Source organism: Dipodomys merriami, unplaced genomic scaffold (genome assembly GCF_024711535.1).
Source record: "Dipodomys merriami isolate MVZ:Mamm:240054 unplaced genomic scaffold, mDipMer1.0.p SCAF_7, whole genome shotgun sequence".
Taxonomy (NCBI): domain Eukaryota; kingdom Metazoa; phylum Chordata; class Mammalia; order Rodentia; family Heteromyidae; genus Dipodomys; species Dipodomys merriami.
This window is the reverse complement of record NW_027206290.1, coordinates 55,528,027-55,549,977: the sequence shown is the minus strand read 5'-3', so window position 1 is coordinate 55,549,977 and position 21,951 is coordinate 55,528,027. Positions and strand designations below refer to the sequence as shown.

The following is a 21,951-nucleotide window of genomic DNA, read 5'->3' as shown; positions in this document are numbered from 1 at the left end:
TATCTAGTTTGCAAAGGCAGAATTTACCATTTTCGGGCTGGGAAGGTAGCTAAGTGGTAAAGTGCTTGCCTTGCATGCATGAGGCCCTGGGTTGGATTCCTCAGCACCACATAAGCAAAAAAAGCCAGAAGTAGTACTGTGGTTCAAGTGGTAGAACGCTAGCCTTGAGCTGAAGATTTGAGGGACAGGGCCCAAGCCCAGAGTTTAGGCCCCACAACTGGCAAAAAAAAAAAAAGAATTTACCATTTTTCCTATTTAAAGTTGTCATAGGTTGATAGTGATCTATAATTTTATTAAATGTAATTAAATTGTAAATAAAATAATAAATCTGACAAAGTATCCAATTGGTCCTTTGCTTCAGGATAAAAAAAATCTAGCCAGACGCCGGTGGCTCATGCCTGTAATCCTAGCTACTCAGGAGGCTGAGATCTGAGGATCGTGGTTCAAAGCCAGCCTGGGCAGGAAAGTCTGTGAGACTCTTATCTCCAATAAACCACTCCAAAACCAGAAGTGGCACTGTGGCTCAAGTGGTAGAGCGCTCACCTTGAGCTGAAGAGTGCAGGGACAGTGCCCAAGCCCAGAGTTCAAGCCCCACAACCGACAAAAAAAAAAAAAATCTAGATCACATCAGTTTAATCTTGTGAAAGCTTAGATCAGCAGAAAATACCTTTCAGTTTCCAGTTGTAGCTAGGTGCTGCAGTGCCTCAGCCTTGGTCCTTGATTTCTGTTTCTTCTCCTACTCAATTTCCCTCAGGCCCTTTCATTTTACCTTATATTTTTCTACTCTTTTGGCAGACCTGCATGGGCAAGGACGTGACCCTTCACGTCTCAGCAAGCAACCCTGCTATGCTGCTGTACCAGAAGTTTGGATTCAAGACTGAAGAGTATGTTTTAGATTTTTATGATAAGTATTACCCATTGGACAGTACTGAGTGTAAACATGCTTTCTTTCTGAGGCTCCGGCGCTGACATGAACTCAGAAAGAACCGTTTGTTTTCAAACAACATCATGGATTGGGCAGTTACTCATCTCACTGTGGGCTCTAATCTCTGTGATTAAATGGTCCTGCAGTCCCCTCAGCTGGGTGAGCAAACTGGCTTGCAGTGGAATGACTGGTGGGCATAGTCATTGTCCTGTCCTTTCTGGAGTGGCCTTCACCATTAACCAAAACCTGGAAGTATATAAGAATAAAAAATTAATTGATAATCTTGATGAGAGAGAGAATCTGACTGTCTGAATTAAGAGGACAAGAAAACACAGGAGGTGTTGAAGATTCCCACAGTGCCAGTACAGCACTGTACTACTCTCCTGGGAGGAGAGATGATTAGAGAACTTCTTCTGAAATCCAGTTGGTTGAAATTGACTTCAGGAGGACTTCTGGGGCACTGAATTTGTCTCTTGCTGACTTTGGTCACAGTCCCCCCAAAAATAAACCCAATGTCTGTGTCCACATGTTACTTTACTTGTTCTGCCTCTTAGATCTCCTTTCAGGAAGCTTTCTCCCCTGTCCTGAGTAGACGGTTTGTTATTGAGCTGACTGCTTTTAGAGCTCATGCTAGGACAGGTGATGAGAGTAGAAGTGTGGGGTAGTACAAGCAGAACCATCCATGGTTATAGCTGCTCTGTGTATAGAACATGGCTACTTAGAGTGTTTGTGGGTGTTGGAGATGGATCATCAGTCAGGACTTTTTGGATCCAGCAAGAGTATTCCAAAAATATCAGATATTCAGCTGGCCACCGGTGGCTCACACCTGTAATCCTAGCTACTCAGGAAGTTGAGATCTGAGGATCAAGGTTCAAAGCCAGCCCAGGCAGCCCAGGCAGGAAAGTCTGTGAGATTGTGTTTTTTTTTTTTTTTTTTTTTTGGGTCCAGTTATGGGGCCTGAACTCTGGGCCTGGGTGCTGTCCCTCAGCTCTTCAACTCAAGGCTGGCACTCTACCACTTGAGCCACAGCACCACTTCCGGCTTTTTTTCTTTTTGCTTATGTGGTGCTGAGGAATCGAACCCAGGGCCTCATGCATGAATGCAAGGCAAGCACTCTACCACTGAGCCACCTTCCCAGCCCCAGTCTGTGAGATTGTTATCTTCAGTTAATCACCAGAAAACTGAAAGTGATACCATGGCTCAAGTGGTAGAGCACTAACCTTAAACTGAAGGGCTGAGAGACAGCTCCCAGGCCCAGAGTTCAAGCTCCACAACCAAAAAAAAAAAAAAAAAAAAAAAAAAATCAGATATTCTCAGATATAAATCTTTCCTTGTAGCAGCCCAAGTCTTCAGTCCATTCAGTTTGCTTTCAAATCTTCTTTAATTGAGAACTGTAGTTCCTTACATTGTAGGATATGGATTGCTTTGAGAACCTAAGGAGAAATGAATTCTCTGTAGAAAACTTTCTATGTTGTATCAGGTCCTTGGAACCCAATATAGATCCTTTGCTGTGGGGCTGCTCTTGGAGGTGGCTTCTGTCCCTGTGTTCACAAGGATAATGTTGAGCTCCTACAGTAAGCCAGTCTCCAAGTGGTTCTGCTATGTAGGGTAGTAGTTTGGGCTTCCTTTTGTGAGGGAGATAATTTGTAGCCAACACTCATATCTTTTTTTGTTTCCTTTTCCCTCCCGAATGTCTGCTTCTTTCTCTTTTTTTGCCAGTCCTGGGACTTGAATTCTGGGCCTGAACACTGTCCTTGAGCTTTTTGTTTAAGACAAGTGCTCTACCACTTGAGACACAGCAACACTCGGCTTTTTTTTTCCTGCCCAGGATGTTTTGAACTGCAATTCTTAGGTCTTAACCTCCTGAGTAGGATTCCAGGTATGAGCCACCATTGCCCAGCTTGTTGTCTTCTTCTTATTTGCTTGTTTGTTTTACCAATCATGTAGCCTGAACTCTGGGCCTGGGAGCTGTCCCTCAGCTCTTCAGCTCAAGGCTAGCACTCTACCACTTGAGCCACAGTGCCACTTCTGGTTTTTTTTTTCCCTGCTTATTTGGTGCTGAGGAATCGAACCCAGGTCCTGGTACATGTGAGGCAAGTACTCTACCACTGAGCCACCTTCCCAGCCCTGTTGTCTACTTCTTAAAGATCTTTGTTGGCAAAAAGAAGTATTAGCCCCATGAAATAAAATTGAGGAAGCAACACTTTCCAAGCCTGGAAACCAGCATGTAACTTGTATGTAAATGAACAGATCTGTTCTTTAGAAGGGCACCTCAAGGAGTTGTCACCATAAGTTCCTGGGGCTAAAGGAACTTGGGCTATTGTTAACTCTTTTTTTTTTTTTTCTTGGTGTCAATACTGGCGCTTGAATTTGGGGCTTTGAGTTCATAATCAACTTTTTTGCTCACAGCTGGCCATACCCGTACTTCTGGCTTTTTGCTGGTTAATTGGAGATGAATTTGTCAAGTTTGTCTCCCCTGGCTGGCTTCAAACCTTTATTCTTAGATCTCACCCTCCTGAAAGGCTAGGATTGCAGATGAGCCATTGGCACTTGGCTAAGGTGGGTATTTCTGATGATGGTGTATATTTTCTTATATCACATCAGTGCTTATTGTTAGTCCTCTAACAAAACAAACCCATTTGGAGGTTTATCTTACAATCAACCTGAGGTCAGACCTGGATTGTCTACAGTTTGGGCACTTATATAGAGTTATCAATTGTCTCTTTTAGTCCCTTCACAGAAACCACATCTGTAGTACTCTGGAGTGCCCTACTTAGTAGGTTTTCTGTTTTAGACAAGGTGAAAGGTAGACTTGACCTTATCTTTTCAGCAAGAAGCATGGGAAAAGCTGTTTTTTTTTTTTCCCCAAGCCAGCCCTGCTTTTACATTAGGGTAGGCTTGTTTGGCAGTTCCAATGCCTTTCCCCAAGATAGCATTATTTAAAAAATAATTTTTAATGTAAATAGTAAGTTTAAGCCGAGCACTGGTAGTTCACACCTGTAATCCTAGCTACTCAGGAGGCTGAGATCTGAGGATCATGGTTCAAAGCCAGTGCAGGCAGAAAAGTCCCTGTGAGACTCATCACCAATTAACCACTCAAAAATCAGACGTGGCCCTGTGGCTCAAGTAGTAAAGCTCCAGCCTTGAGCACAAAGAGGCTCAGGGACAGCTCCCAGCCCCTGAGTTCAAGCCCTGAAACTGACAAAAAACAGGCACAAAAAGTAAGTTTATTTGAAAATGAGAGTAGTGAAGCTCTCCATTGCTCTCCATCTGGAGATGGGACTCAAAGAGGAGTACAATGGAGTCTTCTTGGAGGGTGGTTTTATAGTGTAAGGCTCTTCCCCTGGGCTTTGCACAGATTACTTGATGGGTCCTTTCATTAGTTCAGCAGGAACCCAGATCATTGTGAAAAGAAGTGTTTGAGCAGGAACACACAGCATTATGAGAGGTAGCATTGGAGCAGGAGCCCCAGGCAGTATGGGAACAAGAAACTCCATGATGAGTTACATGTTATCTGCCACAAGTTATGTCTACCACTTTTTATTCCTATCTACCACCTGTTCTTTCGTTTCTTATCAGGGATGGAAACCCTAACTGCTGTTAGGGAACAGGGGTAATGAATGCCCAGGCTACTTCAAGCTAAGAGGAGGCAGTAGGGAATGGTAGTCTAGATTCTCCAAGAAGGGTCTTTTAGGCAGATGGAACATGGTTTGTGTGTTTTTACAATAGATCACGGTAAAACTCTAAAAGGATAGTTTATATGAGGCTCTTTTTGATGGCCATTTGTATCTTTGTGGACTCCAGTCTAGAAGAAACAAACTTAATAAGCAAGTTGAGAAAGCAGTGACTAAATGTTACTAGAATTACTATACCAGATAGATGTCTCAGGAAAGGTAGCAGTTGAGACAATCAGGACCAGATGTCTCCTTATGAGAGCCATCCTTGGGTTGCTTGCTGTCCTTTCAGAGGCCTTGTGGCTAAATGTGTGGCTGTTAGTTTGGACTTGCTCTGATCTGTTCATTTAAAAACAAACAATTTTGCTAGATGTAGCTCAGCAGTAAAGCACTTGCCTATTGCCTAGCAAGTGCAATATCTGGGTTCAATCCCCAGTACCAAAAAATGAAGTACAGTTAAAAACAACATCTATCATGACACAGCTCCCCTTGCTTCCCTGCCTAAGCATATCTAAACTTTTATTTTGTAAAACCACAGCTGCTAGGGGGTCCCTGTAGATTTATATGGATCTGGGCTATGTGCCTAAGTTGTTGGCTGTACGCAGCAACAAATTTTCACAGACAAAAGCAGGAATAATATTTCCTATTCCTGACTCTGCTTGATGTGATTTCAGGATTACTAGCAGGAGTATAAGTTAGGTAGCCTCCTAGTTCTGGAAAGCTGTGTATGCCCGTATGTGGGAAGGGGCATCTGCTTTTTTCTGGCACTATAGAAATACATAACAGAAAAACAAGGGTGCGGGTTGGGAATGCATGAAGCCCTGGGTTCGATTCCTCAGTACCACGTAAACAGAAAAAGCCAGAAGTGGTGCTGTGGCTCAAGTGGTAGAGTGCTAGCCTTGAGCAAAAGAAGCTCAGAGACAGTGCCCAGGCCCTGAGTTCAAGCCCCAGGACTGACAAAAACAACAACAAAAAAAAAGGGTGCAAGTTCCTATCTAATAGGGAAGGTAGACAGGCATGAGCATCAAGTAGCTATGCTTATGTACTGTACTTTTTTGAGATTGTTTCATGTGTAGCTTCGGGTGCTTGAATTCACTAAGTAGCTCAAGCTGGACTTAGTCTTTGGAGTCCAGTGGACTCCACTGGACTCAGTGATTGCAGGAATATACCACCATATCCAAAAAAAGTTTTTTTGAGACAGGTTTGTGAAGGCTAACCTTGAACTCAAGTGATCCTCCTATCTCAGCCTCCCAAGTTCTAGGTTTACAGGCATGTGCTACCATGTTCAGTTCTTTTTTTTTTCTTTCATTTAATTTGTGTGTGTGCATGTGTGCGTGTGTGCATGTGTGCGAGTGTGCGTGCGTGCGTGCGTGTGTGTGTGTGTGTGTGTGTGTGTGTGTGTGTGTGTGTGTGTGATAGGGATTGAAATTTGGGTCTGGGTGCTACCCCTGAGCTCTTCAGCTCAAGGCTGGTGCTAAACTGCTTGAGCCACAGCACCACTTCCGGTTTTTTGGTGGTGAATTGGAGATAAGAGTTTAACAGACATTCTTGCCCAGGCTGGCTTTGAACCATGGTCCTCAGATCTCAGCCTCCTGAGTAGCTAGGATTACAGGCATGAGCCACTGGCACCAGCCCATGTTCAGTTTCTAATAAAGCCTTAACTAGTCCTCTAAAGTGATTCTCCACAATGTAAGAGATAGAGATTTAGAAGAACATTCTCAAATTACCATGCTTTTGTATATTTGAAATGTTAATTTATTTTGAAGTTTCAAATAAGGGGGCAGGATATATTTTGGTTGTTATTTTTTCTGTGCTTGGCATTACTCCCTTTTGCAGCTTAGACTGGCTTATGGGAAGGAACTCTCAGTCTTCATGTATTTTCTTCTTTGCTTTGCTTGTTGGTGCTCAGCACTGGCTGGCTTCATATAGCTTTTCTGCCCTGATAGGAAAGGCAGAACTGCAGGCTTAGACATTTGTGGACTGAGTCCACACCCACCTCTCACTTCTTCACCCTGCCTGCAAAAAAAGCAAACTGTTGAGCCAAAATGGTGGCAAGTTCCAGTTATGTGATGTTTCTTGAATCATATGTTTTTCTTGGCCAGCTGCCTAGGATGAACTATCCAGAGAAAACTGGCTTTGTGTGCTCTGTCACCTTGTTCACTCTCCTTATGATCTAACAGTCGAGCAGATCAAAGGAAGCAGTAGCAATGGCCTCCAAATGGAAAATGTGCTGTTGAAATGCATTCGCTGAGGCAGTAGGCTTGGTGGTTCTCCAGAGGTGGTGACATTTTTTTTTTTCTGCCAGTCCTGGGGCTTGAACTTAGGGCCTGGGTACTGTCCCTGAGCTGTTTTTGCTCAAGGCTAGCACTCTACCACTTTAGCCACAGTGTCACTTCCTGCTTTTTCTGTTTATGTGGTACTGAGGAATGGAACCCAGGGCTTCATGCATGCTAAGCAAGCATTCTACCACTAAGCCACATTCCTAGCCCTGTGGTGGTGACATTTTGACTCTCACTAATCTTCCCTGATTCCTTCTATCCTTTCCCATGGTAGGTTCTGCAGTTATGATTGGAATTGAGAGGTGCTCTGAGCCTAATAATCTAGGTGAGCAGAGAAGTGCTCCAACTATTTCTACCCTACCCTAAAAGAAGAAAAGAAGATGGGCGCTGGTGGCTCATGCCTGTAATCCTAGCTACTTAGGAGGCTGAGATCTGAGAATCACAGTTCAAAGCCAGCCCCAGCAGGAAAGTCAGTGAGATTCTTTTTTTGTAATTCGTAGCACCTGAAATCTGGGCCTGGGTGCTGTCCCTCAGCTCTTCAGCTCAAGGCTAGAGCTTTTCCACTTGAGCCACAGCACCACTTCCAGCTTTTTCTGCTTATATGGTACTGAGGAATTGAACCCAGGGCCTCATGCATGCAGGGCAAGCACCCTACCTCTGCGCCACCTGCCCAGCCTCAGTGAGACTCTTATCTCCAATAAACCACCAAAAAAACAGAAGTGGCACTGTAGCTCAAGTGGTAGAGCCTCACCTTAAGCTGAAGAGCTCAGGGAAAGCATCCAGGCCAGCATCCAGGCCCAGAGTGAAAGCCCCACAACCAAAAGAAGAAGAAAAGAAATCCGAACTTATTTTCATGGACTGTACTTCTTAGGCTAAGAAAGGAAAACATTAGCCTGGATCAGGTGTTCTCAGGGAAGTTATTGTCCTTTGTCAGTCTCTGATGGTTTTTCAATACTAGATCTCAACTGTTTTCTGGACTTAAGCAATATTGGTCACATAGCAGTCATCTATTGGACAAATACTTCTGAGCATCTATTATGTGTCATGCACTTTTCCAGATTTTGTTTTTCTTTTGTCAGTCATGGGGCTTAAACTCTGGGGCCTGGGTGCTGTCCCTCAGCTCTTCAGCTCAAGGCTAGCGCTCTACCACTTGAGCCATGGCGCCACTTCCAGCTTTTTCTGCTTATGTGGTGCTGAGGAATCAAATCCAGGGCCTCATGCATGTGAGGCAAGCACTCTACCATGAGCCACCTTCCCAGTCCTCCAGGTGTTTCTTAACTGAACAAAGAAATAAAATAAAACCAAGTAAGCTCATTAGACTTTCTAAATGTTGATAGATGTCTGCTACATTATTTTAGTTCTGTTAGGTATATATTAATAATTATTATACTTTTGTTAATTTATTAGACAATGATTTCATTTGGCCTGCTATTCTGAGGGTGTTATTCAGATTTGGATATGAAGCATTCCCCCAAAAGGCTCATGTGTTGAAGGCTTGGTCCCACCAGTGGTATGATTGAGAGATGAATGGATCATGAGATTGCTAACTTCTATTAATTAGTCTTACTGAATAGGGCTGTTAGGAGATGGGGTCTGATTGGAGGAAGTAAGTCTCTGGGGTGTATCTTGGAAGGATATATCTTGCTGTGGCCCATTCCTGTCTTCTTTATCTATTTCCTGGTTACCTTGGAAAGGTCCATAATGATCTGTGTATATGAAGCTTGTGTTTATCTAAGGAATCTGTGTATCACAGATTCAGTGTATTCAAAAAAGAGAAAACCTGGGGGAGGCTGGGAAGGGAGGTGAAGGGTAAACAAAGGAGGAGGCTGCAATGCTTGGTAAGAAATGTATGCATTATCCTGCCCATGTAATTGTAGCCCCCCTGTACAGTATGTTCTCAAATAAAATAAAATACAATTAAAAAAAAAAAAAAAGAGAAAACCTGACCAGGAATAATAACAAAAAACAAATGTCAAGATGAATGAGACTTTTGTTCCTGATTCTTCTTGCTAACTGTATTACCAGGTTATTTTAGCTTTTAAGTTTGTACAGGGGAATGCTTACTATTACAAATAATTACACTTCTTCACATGAGGTTAAGGACAAAGATCCAATTTCAGTTATAAGGGTAAATTTTTTATTATTAATTTACTTTATTGTTATTATAGAGAGGGATTACAATTACATGAATCAGGTAATGAGTACATTTCCTTTCATACAGTGAAGGGTAAATTTTTATGTTATGTCAATAATAATATATATATTTTATTTATTTATTTTTTTGTCGGTCATGGGGTCTGAACTCTGGGCCTGGGTGCTGTCCCTCAGCTTTTCAGCTCAAGGCTAGCGCTCTGCCACTTGAGCCACAGCGCCACTTTCGGCTTTTTCTGCTTATGTGGTGCTGAGGAATCGAACCCAGGGCCTCATGCATGCAAGGCAAGAACTCTACCACTGAGCCGCCTTCCCAGCCCCAAGAATATATTTTTTTAAAGGACAAGCTGGACACTGATGGCTGGCTTACACCTGTAATTGTAGCTCCTAAGGAGGCTGAAATCTGAGGATTGCAATTTGAAGCCAGCCTTGGCAGAAAAGTCTTTGAGACTCTTACCTCCAATTAACCACCAAAAAGCTGGAAGTGGAGTTGTGCCTTAAGTATTAGAGTGATAACCTTGAGCATAAAAGCTTAGGGGCAGTGCCCTGTCCTGAGTTCAAATCTCAGGACCCTCTTCCCCTACCCCCCAAATAAAATCATCAGACCATGCATGGGAAGGTTTATCTCTGGGCTCTCTATTCCTTTGCTCTATGTATCTTTTTTTTTTCTTTCTTTATTCCAGTACCACATTATTTATAGTAAGATAGCTTTGAAATAAGTCCTTTAGTTTTGTTCTTTTTTAAGATTGCTTTAGCTAGTAAATGTCTTTTGATATTTCCATATAAAGCTAAGGATAGATTTTTTCCCCCCTATTTGCTAAAAAAAAAAAAAAAAAATCATTAGAACTGTGTTGAGTCTGCACATCTCTTTGTTAGTATTGATATCTTTGTCTTAAGTCAGCTGTGTCACTTAGCTTCACAGTACTATAACACAATGCCTGAGATTAACAACTAAGAGGAAAGGTTTATTTCAGCTCAAAATTTTGGTGTTTTTAGTCCCCGGGTAATTGTCTCCCTTGCTTTGGAACTGTGGCAAGGCAGCTAGTTTTTTTGCAGGGAACACATTGTAAAGCAAACCTCATGGCTGGGGGGACCACAATTTCCTGGAGAACATACTTCCCCAGGGATTTAAGACCTCCTGTCAGGCCCCACCACATGCTTCCACTGCCTCCCAGTATCGCCGAGGGCTAGGGACTGACGGAGTCTTCATCACATGGACTTTTGGAGGATATTCCAGATATAAACTGTTCCAACGTCTCAACAATATTAAATGTTGGATTCCATGACTTAAGGTTGTCTCTTATTTATTTATTTAATTTTTTTCAGCAATGCGTTGTAGTTTTCATTGTACAAATCTTTCACCTTCTTAAGGTAGTTCCTAATTTACTATCTTTGAGGCTACTATAAATGTATTTTTTCTAAGTTTCAAATGTTCATTATTAGCATATAGAAATAACTGGTTTTTACATGTAGGGTTTGAATCCTGCTCTATGAAAATGTGTGAATTTGGATTTTTCTGTGCAATCAATATTTAAACATACCTCATCATTTCCTGGATACCATTCCATGGTGTGAAGTTTCTGTTACAGCCCATGAACTAAATCCATCCATGTCGCTTTTCATTCTCTGTTGAACATGTTGTTTAACTTTTGAAGTTGTAGTATTTTGAGTAGTACCTAATACTTACCCTTTTACCTTTTGGCCCATAAAACCTAAAATATATACTACCAGTCCAGTTAAGATAAAATTTGCCAGTCCCGGGCTGGGAAGGTGGCTCAGTGGTAGAGCGCATGCTTTGCATGCCAGAGGCCCTGGGTTCGTTTCCTCAGCACCACATAAGCAAAAAGAAAAAAAAAAAGCCAGAAATGGTGCTATGGCTCAAGTGGTAGAGCGCTAGCCTTGAGCTGAAGAGCTGAGGGACAGTGCCCAGGCCCAGAGTTCAGGCCCCATAACCGGACCCAAAAAAAAAAAAAAAAAATTTGCCAGTCCCCATTCTAGAACACACTATGCCAGTCTCTTATTGAAAAGCCGCCTGAATTGTTTCACATCAAGCTGTTTTCAAACATTGAGAATATTTCAGCAATGTACATCTTTTTGGCAGTAAGGTCGGAACTCAGGACCTTAGCTTGCTAGGTAGGTGCTCTTATCACTTGAGCCATCATCCCACCAGCCCTAACATCCTTTTTTTTTTTTTTAGTCCTGGGGCTTGAACTTGTCTTGGGTGCTCTCCCTGCGCTTTTCAGCTCAAGGCAAGCACTCTACCATTTGAGCTGTAGCAACACTTCTGGTATTCTAGTGGTTTATTGGAAATAAGAGTCTCACAGACTTTCCTGCCAGGGCTGATTTTGAACTGTGGTCCTCAGATCACAGCATCCTGAGTAGCTAGGATTATAGGCATGAGCTGGTGCCTGGCAACATTCATTAATTTTAATGAATATTAGTAAATTTACTTAATATAAGTTAATTGTTCAACTGAGTCTCATTGACTATTCATTCAGTTTTGCCTCAGGTATACCGGTAGGAGAAAAGAATGTCAGCTACATGCTGACACCTTGGGATATAGATCTTTGTCTGCTTTTATCTTTTTTGCTATTAGAATTTCTATTTCTTTTATTATAGGCTTGGTTGAGCAACTTCTTTTTTGGGGGGAGTCTGTCGTGGAGCTTGAACTCTGGGTCTGGGACCTGTCCTGCAGTTCTTCAGCTCAAAGCTAGCGCTCTACCACTTGAGCCACAGTGCCACTTCCAGTTTTGTGAGTGGTTTATTGGAGATAAGTGTCTCATGGACTTTTCTGCCTGGGCTGGCTTTGAACTGCAATCCTCAGATCTCAGCCTTCCTGAGTAGCTAGGTGGCATAAGCCACCGGCACCTGGCTCTTGAGCAACTTCTTATGTGTAAAATTCTTATTCCTGCCTTTTGCTTACTTTTCTTTTAGATAGTTGGATTATTAATATTTACTAGCTCTTATTTTTATAGTGCCTTATATATTAATGCAAATTGGATCTTTGTCACTAGAATGAATAATCTTTCTTTTCCAATTGTAAAAAGTTGGGCTGGGAATGTGGCTTAGTGGTAGAGTGCTTGCCTCGCATGTATGAAGCCCCAGGTTTGATTCCTCGGTGCCACATAAACAGAAAAGGCCAGAAGTGGCATTGTGGCTCAAGTGGTAAAGCACTAGCCTTGAGCAAGGAAGCTCAGGGACAAAGCCTAGGCCCTGAATTCAAGCCTCAAGACTGGCAAAAGAAAAACAAACAAACAAACAAAAGACAACTTTAAAAGTAAGTATGTCACCTAAGTCAACTTCATATATTCAAGAATGTAGCTATTTTTTTCCTTTATAGCTTCAGGGTTTTATGTCTTACATAAAAAGATCTCTATTTGGAGATGATTTTTTAAACTCTTGTTTTCTTCTGGTTCCTTTTATGTTTCTTAAAGTGCTTTACCATCTGGAAATGACTTTGGTCTAAGGAGTAAGGATGGTTTCCAGCTGGTAGTCAGCTGTCCTAAAGCCACTTATTGAATAATCCATCCTTTTTTTTCATTACTTTGAAATGCCACTTTTCCATATGTATATTTGGATATAATGTGCCATTGATCTAGCTGTGTATTCACATACGATTCCAAGCTTCCATAATTATATATAATTTATACCATTTATTATTTGGATATCTTCTGTAGACTTTTCTTGGCTCTTTTTGTGTCTTTTACTTTCTATTCAAACTTTAGAATGAGTTGTCTAATAAAAAGTTGAAATTTGAGATTCGAGCAAATATTTAGATAAATTCAGGGAGAAAACTATTACGTCTTCCTATGTAGAAGCCAGTCTTGCTTTCACTCCTTTTTTGAAAAAAAAAATTTTTTTGCTGTCTAGAACTCTAAAGTTTCAGTTCCTTGAGATTTAAGGATTGCTTCAAAGCCTTCACCCAGAAGCGGGGTCTCTAATCAGGAATGAAATACAAATTCTGTCTTTTCGGGAAACTTAAGAGAGTTAACTCAAGAATTGGGAATCATCTTGACCCCAGCTTAGTGCAAGCAGAACCATACCACTGTTGACACCTATGTTACTCACCCTAGATGCTGGGATACCCACAGACTGATCTCTCTGCCTCATGGCTGCCCCCACTGCTCTGCCACCTACCAACGGAAAGACTTGTTCTGTTTTTTAACCAGGCTGTTCCCTAGCTCCTTGACTATAAATGCAAATGGGAATGCTAATAGTACCCACCTCAAAGTATAGTTGTGAGCATTAAAGTTTTATTGGGAAGCTGATATGGGGTCAAGAACAAATGATTTGGGAGTCTCTACCTGCCCTCTCGTCATGATGAGATGCCTATACCATAGTCCTAATTTCTTCAGTTTCTTTCCCAATTCAAAGATACACCAGCTGGCTGCCAGTGGCTCATACTTGTAATCCAAACTATTCAGGAGGCTGAAATCTGAGGATCATAGTTCAAAGCCAGCCTGGGCAGAAAAGTCCGTGAGACTCTTTATTAACCACTAGAAAACCAGAAGTGGCACTGTGGTAGAGTGCTCACCTTGAGCTGAAGAGCCCAGGGACAGCGCCCAGGCCCAGAGTTCAAGCCCAGATCTGTTGTTTCATTCCATTTTTTTTATATCATATATTTTATCATTACAAAACTCTTAAGAAAGCTTTATTAAATAGGGCCTTTTTTTTTGGCCAGTCCTGAGGCTTGAACTCAGGGCCTGGGCACTGTCCCTGAACTTCTTTTGCTCAAGGCTAGCACTCTACCGCTTGAGCCACAGCGCCACTTTTGGATTTTTCTGTTTGTCTGATACTGAGGAATAGAACCCAGGGCTTTATGCATGCTAGGCAAGCACTTTACCACTAAGGCACATTCCCAGCCCAAGACCTTTTATAGTTACATAAGCACATAGAAAAGTAACAATTGTAAGTGAGCAACACAATTGAATTTTTAATTTTATGTTTATTGGGTTGGTTGTTTGGCTTTTTTGAGACAGGCTCTCACTATGTCATCTAGACTGGTCTTGAACTGATTGTCCTGTTCAGACTCCTGAATACTGGGATTAGAAATGTAGTCACCATTAAACTTTTAGAGTAGTTTTATATTCACAGCAAACTAAGAATGGAGTATGAAGAGTTCCTGTATCCTTACCCCAAAACATGCAGTTTTCCCATTATCAACTTCTTGCACCAGAATGGTACATTTTACAATTAGTGAATCTACATTGACACACTATGATTGTCTCAAGTCCATAAGTATAGGCTGGGTATAGTAGCTCATGCATGTAATTCTTTTTTTTTTTTTTTTGGGTCCGGTCATGAGGCCTGAACTCTGGGCCTGGGCACTGTCCCTCAGCTCTTCAGCTCAAGGCTAGTGCTCTACCTCTTGAGCCACAGCGTCACTTCCGGCTTTTTTCTTTTTGCTTATGTGGTGCTGAGGAATTGAACCCAGGGCCTCAGGCATGCAAGGCAAGCGCTCTACCACTGAGCCACCTTCCCAGCCCCTCATGCATGTAATTCTAACTACTGAGGAGGTTGAAATCTGAACATCATAATTTGAAGTCAACGTGAGCAGGAAAGTCTGTGAGACTCTTATGTCCAATTAACTAGCAAAAAACAAAAAACAGCTGGTCAACGGCGGTTCATGCCTGTAATCCTAGCTACTCAGGAGGCTGAGATCTGAGGATCATGGTTCAAAGCCAGCCCAAGCAGAAAAATCCTTGGGACTCAATCTCCAATAAACCTTTCCAAAACTGGAAGTGGCACTGTGGCTCAAGTGGTAGAGTGCTAGCCTTGAACAAAAGAAGTTCAGGGATAGTGCTGAGGCCCTGAGTTCAACTCCCAGGATTGGCAAAATAAACACTTAAAAGATTTTCAAGGCGACAAATGGGACTACCTTAAAATAAAAAGTTTCTGCACAGCTAAAGCTATAGCAACCAAGCTAGAAAGACAACCAACTAACTGGGGAAAAAAATTTACCAGCAATATATCAGATAAGGGATTAATATCCAGTATATACAGGAACTCAAACTAACCCCTCCCAAACTTAACAAACCAATTACTAAATGAGCAAGGGAACTAAAGAGACACTTCTCAGAAGAAGAGATAAAAATGGCAAAGAAACACATGAGGAAATGTTCACCATCCCTGGTTGTAAAGGAAATGCAAATAAAGACAACACTGAGATACCACTTTACCCCAGTCAGAATGGCCCGCATCCTAAAAGTCAGCCAACAACAAATGCTGGAGGGGATGCGGAGAAAGGGGAACCCTATTACACTGCTGGTGGGAATGTACACTTATACAACCACTTTGGAAAGCAGTCTGGAGGGTCTTCAGAAAGCTAAATATTGACCTCCCTTATGACCCAATCATACCACTTCTAGGCATCTATCCTGAACAACAGCAACCAGTATACAAGGACATGCACCTCCATGTTTATTGCAGCACTGTTCACAATAGCTAGGATATGGAAACAACCCAGATGCCCCACCACAGATGAATGGATCCAAAAATTGTGATATCTGCACACAATGGAGTATTATGCAGCCATTAGAAAGGACACAATAATGGCATTCGCAGGGAAATGGATGGAGCTAGAAGAAACCATGTTGAGCAAGGTAAGCCAAGAGCAAAGAGACAAATGGCACATGGTCTCCCTGATAAGTGGATGTTAAAAATAAAACGTAAGGTGATACAACAAAATTAACAAGACTTAAGAAACAAAGGACTTCCACTCATCTGGTGGAATTACTACTAAATATCCCCATGCTGCTGATCACATGTATGGTATATATGTGCACACCAGAGGGAAACCAGGAGGATGACACAGAACTAGAGGGAATCAGGGAAAAACATAACAGCAGGACCCATCAGCTGTACTGGACATTGACCAAAATGAACTAAGCAACTTAATGGCAGCGATGGGAGGGAGGGAACAAGTGGGAAAGAGGAAACAGCTGATGCTATGCAAAACAAGAAATGTGGAAGAAATAACTATTGAAAAGCTCATAGAACTCAAGTGTTATAGACCATGATAGACAATTTGCCCCATGAAAGTTAGAATGTGTTTGTGACTTTAACTAAGCATCACTCTCCCACAATACTGTGAAATTTGGGAAATTATGTAATCACACTAAAGAATTTGAGAGCTGGGAAGTTGGCTCAGTGGTAGAGCTCTTGCCTTGCATGCATGAGGCCCTGGGTTCGATTCCTCAGCACCACATAAGCAAAAAGAAAAAAGCTGGAATTGGTGCTGTGGCTCAAGTGGTAGAGCGCTATCCTTGAGCTGAAGAGCTGAGGGACAGCGCCCAGGCCCAGAGTTCAGGCCCTAGGACCAGACCCCCCAAAAAACAAAAGCAAAAACAAAAAAAAAGAATTTGAAAAAAAAAAGTTAATACTCACAAAGTGGGCCATCCTGGATCAAAAAAATATTATATATATAATATATAAATATATAATATATTATATATTATATATATATATATATGAATTCTAGGGCTGGGAAGGCAGCTCAGTAGTAGAGCGCTAGCCATGAGCTAAAGAGCTGAGGGACAGCTCCCAGGTCCAGAGTTCAGGCCCCAGGTCTGGACCCCCCCCCAAAAAAAATTCTATGCTTCCATCAGAAAGAATGACACCAGCCATTTCTATGGAAATTGAAAGACTTGTAAAAAATCATATTACGTGAAGTAAGCCAGACCCAAAGAAACATAGGTCCCATGGTTTCCCTCATTTGTAATAATTTAGTATATGTCTAGGACAATCCTAGCAGATGAGCAGAATAGCTCAATAGCTATATACATATAATCATATAAGATGATGCTAAGCAAAATGAACTCCAAGACATGGACATGAAAGGTTTTTCTTTGTTGTTGTTTTTAATGTACTACATGATTTCTCTTTTCTTTTGTGTTTTTCCCCCTATGGTTTATCCCCTGCTGTCACTGTGTTTGATTTTGGTACCTTGGATATTGTATATATGTTTATTTGAATTAGGGAAGGGAAGGGGAGCAACAAAATGGTGAGACAAAGGACAAAGGGGGAACCAATGTACCAGCAATACTCACAAGACAGTATGTTAGAAATGATCTGTACAACTTGGAGGGGGAGGAGGTTAGGGGGAAGGAAAGTGGGAGAAAAATGGGGGAAGGGATCACAAGTTCAACAAGCAATGTAATCACTACCTTATGTAACTGTAACCCCTCTGTACATCACCTTGACAATAAATTTTTTTTAAAAAGTTAATACCCACAAAGTGGGCCCCCAAAAAAAGTTTCAAGGATTTTCCTGCTCAGGTTTACTTTTAGAACCCTGATCCTCAGATCTCAGCTTCCTGAGTAGCGAGGATTACATGTGGGAGTCACTGGCACCTGGCTTGACCCCAAAATGCTAATATATGCACAAGGTTTAGAAGGGGGCTTGGCTTAGCAAGATCTTAATGCAGGTGTTCAATTAACTCAGCTATGCAGCTGCAAAATCATCAGACTGTCACAAAGAGCTGGAAGTTGTCTGTAATAATGTCTTAAACCCTTAATCAATCCTGACTGCATCTAATCAATTTAGTTGGAAACTTGGAATTTCAAATATAGCCAAATAGATATTTAACCATTCCATGATTTTATATTTCAACCCCAGGGTACCACTGGCGTAAAGCTCCATTTTCCAGCCCAGAGCAGAAATGGGCACATAGCTTCAAGGTGGAAGAAGGGACACACATTTCAATTATGTTATCTTTATAAGATTGGTAAACCAGGTGCAGGTGGCTCACGCTTGTAATCCTAGCTACTCAGGAGACTGAGATCTGAGGATCGTGTTTCAAAGCCAGCATGGGCAGAAAAGTCTCAATGAGACTCTTACCTCCAGTAAACTACTCAGAAAAGCCGGGCATCGGTGGCTCACGCCTGTAATCCTAACTACTCAGGAGGCTAAGATCTGAGGATCACGGTTCAAAGCCAGCTCAGGCAGGAAAGTTCAAGAGATTCTTATCTCCAATAAACCACTAGAGAGGCTGGGAAGGTGGCTCAGTGGTAGAGTGCTTGCCTTGCATGCCTGAGACCCTGGGTTCAATTCCTCAGTACCACATAAGCAAAAAGAAAAAAGCTGGAAGTGGTGCTGTGGCTCAAAGTGGTAGAGCACTAGCCTTGAGCTGAAAAGCTGAGGGACAGTGCCCAGGCCCAGAGTTCAGGCCCCACGATCAGACCCAAAAAAAATAAAAATAAATAAACCACTAGAAAACCGGAAGTAGCACTCTGGCTCAAGTGGTAGAGCATTTGCCTTGAGCTGAAGAGTGCAGGGACAGCTTTCAGGCCCAGAGTTCAAGCCCCATGACTGACCAAAATAAATAAATAAATAAACCACTCAGAAAATTGGAAGTGGCGCTGTGGCTCAAGTGGTAGAGCACTAACCTTGAGCTGAAGAGCTGAGGGACAGTGCCCAAGCCCAGAGTTCAAGCCCCACGACCGACCAAAAAACAAGCAAACAAACAAAAATCAAGATTAGTAAGTTGGGGGGAGGGGTCCTTAGGATGGTGGTTCCAGGGAATTCTTCCCATGTTCCCTAGTTTGTCCTTGACACGTGTGCACTTCTCACAGTGGAAAATGGGATTCAGACAAGGAGGTTGCCATGCCCATAGTTCCAGATACTTGAGGTTCCAGGTCTGTCCTCTACATCTTGGTGCTCAGCCGAGGTTCCTGGATCCGGGTTGCACACCATGGGAGAGTGCTGCTCCCAGAGGGCATTGACCAGTTGTACTCTAAAAAGCCTTGCACATATTCACTTAATGCAGTAACAATGGTTGTGCACTGACAACGTCTTTAATTTTTTTCTTTTCTTTTCTTTTTTTTTTGTCAGTCATGGGGCCTGAACTCTGGGCCTGGGCGCTGTCCCTCAGCTCTTCAGCTGAAGGCTAGCACTCTATCACTTGAGTGTCAGCCCCACTTCTGGCTTTTTCTGCTTATGTGGTGCTGAGGAATCAAACCCAGGGCCTCATTCATGCAAAGCAAGCACTGTACCACTGAGCCACCTTCCCAGCCCCTCTGACAACTTCTTTAGTATCCTGACTCTGGCCTCTGGAAAGCCTTATCAAGCAGCTGGCTGTTACTCAAAAGCAGTTTCAGGTAAAAAGACCATGCCAGAAATGTAGGTGAAGTCCACCCCATGTAGGCTGCTCTTCATTCAGAAAGGCCTGTGGCAGCCACTCCTGGAATGGAAGACTCAAGATGTCTCTTCTGATCATGCCTAAATTCTTGGCTGATTTATTAAGGCTTATTAGGAAAGACTCCTTTTTTTTTTTTTTGTCGGTCCTGGGGCCTGAACTCTGGGCCTGGGCACTGTCCCTCAGCTCTTCAGCTCAAGGCTGCACTTGAGCCACATGCACCACTTTTGGCTTTTCTCTGCTTATGTGGTGTTGAGGAATCGAACCCGGGGCTTCATTCATGCAAGACAAGCACTCTACCACTGAGCCACCTTCCCAGCCCTGGAAAGGCTCCTTTTTATTATTTTCTTGACACATACTTTTTGACAGGTGTTCAAAGATGATTATAAGAAGTATGTGGAAAAGTTAGATGTGGTCCTTAGAATTTATTCTGGCAGTTTTTAAAAGGTCTTGGGGTTTGGTGAGAAGTGTGTAGGGCCGGTCTAGGGTGCTTTATTGGCCAAAAGATGTAGACACAGACAAGATGAAATGCAGCGTTGAACACTGGTTAGGAGTCACAAATTTGTGTCCCCCTTAGTCAGGCAACAGGGGGTGATGGGAATCTGTGGTGAACAGGAGGAGACTTGTCCCTACTAGATAACAGGCTCTACCTCATGGAAACAAGGGACCATCTTTTCAGATCTTAAGGAGAAGTCAGGAATTTGCAACTGTAAAATGTCTGGATTTCTTCATGTCAGTAACTAATTTAAAAACATTGTGTAAGCCGGGTGCCAGTGGTTCACACCTGTAATCCTAGTTACTCAGGAGGCTGAGATCTGAGCATCTCAGTTCAAAGTCAACCCCAGGCAGGAAAGTCTGTGAGGCTTTTTTCTTTTTTTGGGGGGGGGGTGGGTCCGGTCGTGGGACCTGAACTCTGGGCCTGGGCACTGTCCCTCAGCTCTTCAGCTCAAGGCTAGCGCTCTACCACTTGAGCCACAGTGCCACTTCTGGCTTTTTTTTTCTGCTTATGTGCTGCTGAGGAATTGAACCCAGGGCCTCATGCATGCAAGACAGGCACTATACCACTGAACCACCTTCCCAGCCCTGTCTGTGAGGCTTTTATGTCCAATTAACCACCACAAAACTGGAAGTAGCACCGTGGCTCAAGTGGTGGAGTGCTTGCCATGGCTGAAAAGCTGAAGGACAGTGCCCAGGCCCAGAGTTCAAGCCATATGACCGACAAAAACAAAAAACATTGTGTAATCACAGGAAGAGATGTTCATCATCAATAATCTGGGAAAGACAAATTAAAACTATAAAGAAATATCCTTTCATACCTACTAAGATGGCAATTATCAAAACCAGAAAATGACAAGTGTTGGTAACTACATAGAGAAATTTGAATCCTGTGCACTGTTGGAAGGAAAGGGAAACATACCAATTTCCTTGAAAAACAGTAATATGATCACTATTAATCTGATATCTCTCATTGAACGTCATTACCTTTAATATTTATGTGCCTTTGCATTTAATTCATTTCTTGTAGAAAGCATATAGTTGTATCTTTTTTTTTTTTTTTTTTTGCCAATACTGGGGCTTGAACTCTGGGCCCATGTGCCATCCCTCAGCTCTTCAGCTCATGGCTAGTGCTCTACCACTTGAGCCAGAGTGCCACTTCTGGCTTTTTCTATGTATGTGGTACTGAGGAATCGATCCCAGGGCTTCATACGTCCTAGGCAAGCACTCTACCACTAAGCCACATTCTAGCCCTGGATCATTTTTTAAATTTACTTTGTTATTCTTTTTTTTTGGGGGGGGGGGTCTGGTCGTGCAGCCTGAACTCTGGGTCTGGGCACTGTCCCTCAGCTCTTCAGCTCAAGGCTAGCACTCTACCACTTGAGTCACAGCGCCACTTCCGGCTTTTTTCTTTTTGCTTATGTGGTACTGAGGAATCGAACCCAGGGCCTCATGCATACAAGGCAAGCACTCTACCACTGAGCCACCTTCCCAGCCCAACTTTGTTATTCTTTTTAAAAATTCTTTCAATGTCATCATTCATACTTAAAATGACTATTGACATAGATTAATATATGCCATACTTGCAAGCATTTTCTATTCATTGCCCTTATTCTTTTTTTTTTGTTGTTGTTTTTTTATCTTTTCTGGCTTTAATCAAGCATTTTATATTATTCCATTTTCTTTCATTTCTTCTCATGTTAATTACACTAATTTTATAAAAACATTGATTTCTGTCCTTGAGTACATTAAAATACTAAATCCACTTTCATGTTATAATATCAGCTGGATGAGGTGGTATATGCTTGTGATCTTAATAAAAATGGAAAGCCTAAAGCAAGTGGATAGTAACTTAGGACCATATTCTAAAAATAACCTGTGAAGAATGAGGTTGGAGGCATGGTTCAGCAATGTTATGCTACTGTAGCAAGTGCAAGACCATGAATTCAAATGTCAGTATTAAAAAAAAAATTTTTTTTTTTTTTTTTTTTTTTTTTTGTCGTGGGGCTTGAACACTGGGCCTGGGCACTGTCCCTGTGCTCTTCAGCTCAAGGTGAGCGCTCTACTGCTTGAGCCAAGGCGCCACTTTAGGTTTTCTAGTGGTTATATTGGAGATGAGTCTCATGGACTTTCCTGCCTGGGCTGGCTTTGAACCATGATCCTCAGATCTCAGCCTCCTGAGTAGCTAGGATTACAGGCTTGAGCCACTGTTGCCCAGCTAGTATAGATACCTTATAATACCTTTATACTATTCAATGTTACTAGTTCCTAGTGTTTTATCCTATGTATATA

At 42.3% G+C, this 21,951-nt stretch overlaps 1 protein-coding gene across 1 annotated transcript in view; it reads left to right on the top strand.

Moving 5' to 3' along the window:
• Positions 1-8,657, top strand: part of Kat14 (lysine acetyltransferase 14) — a 39,946-nt gene extending 31,289 nt beyond the window's left edge. Inside the window, exon 10 of the mRNA XM_070006691.1 lies at positions 796-8,657. Within this exon, the coding sequence (XP_069862792.1) occupies positions 796-969 (174 nt within the window). The 3' untranslated portion in view covers positions 970-8,657. The remainder of the gene's footprint in view (positions 1-795) is intronic.
• Positions 8,658-21,951: the final 13,294 nt, after the last annotated feature.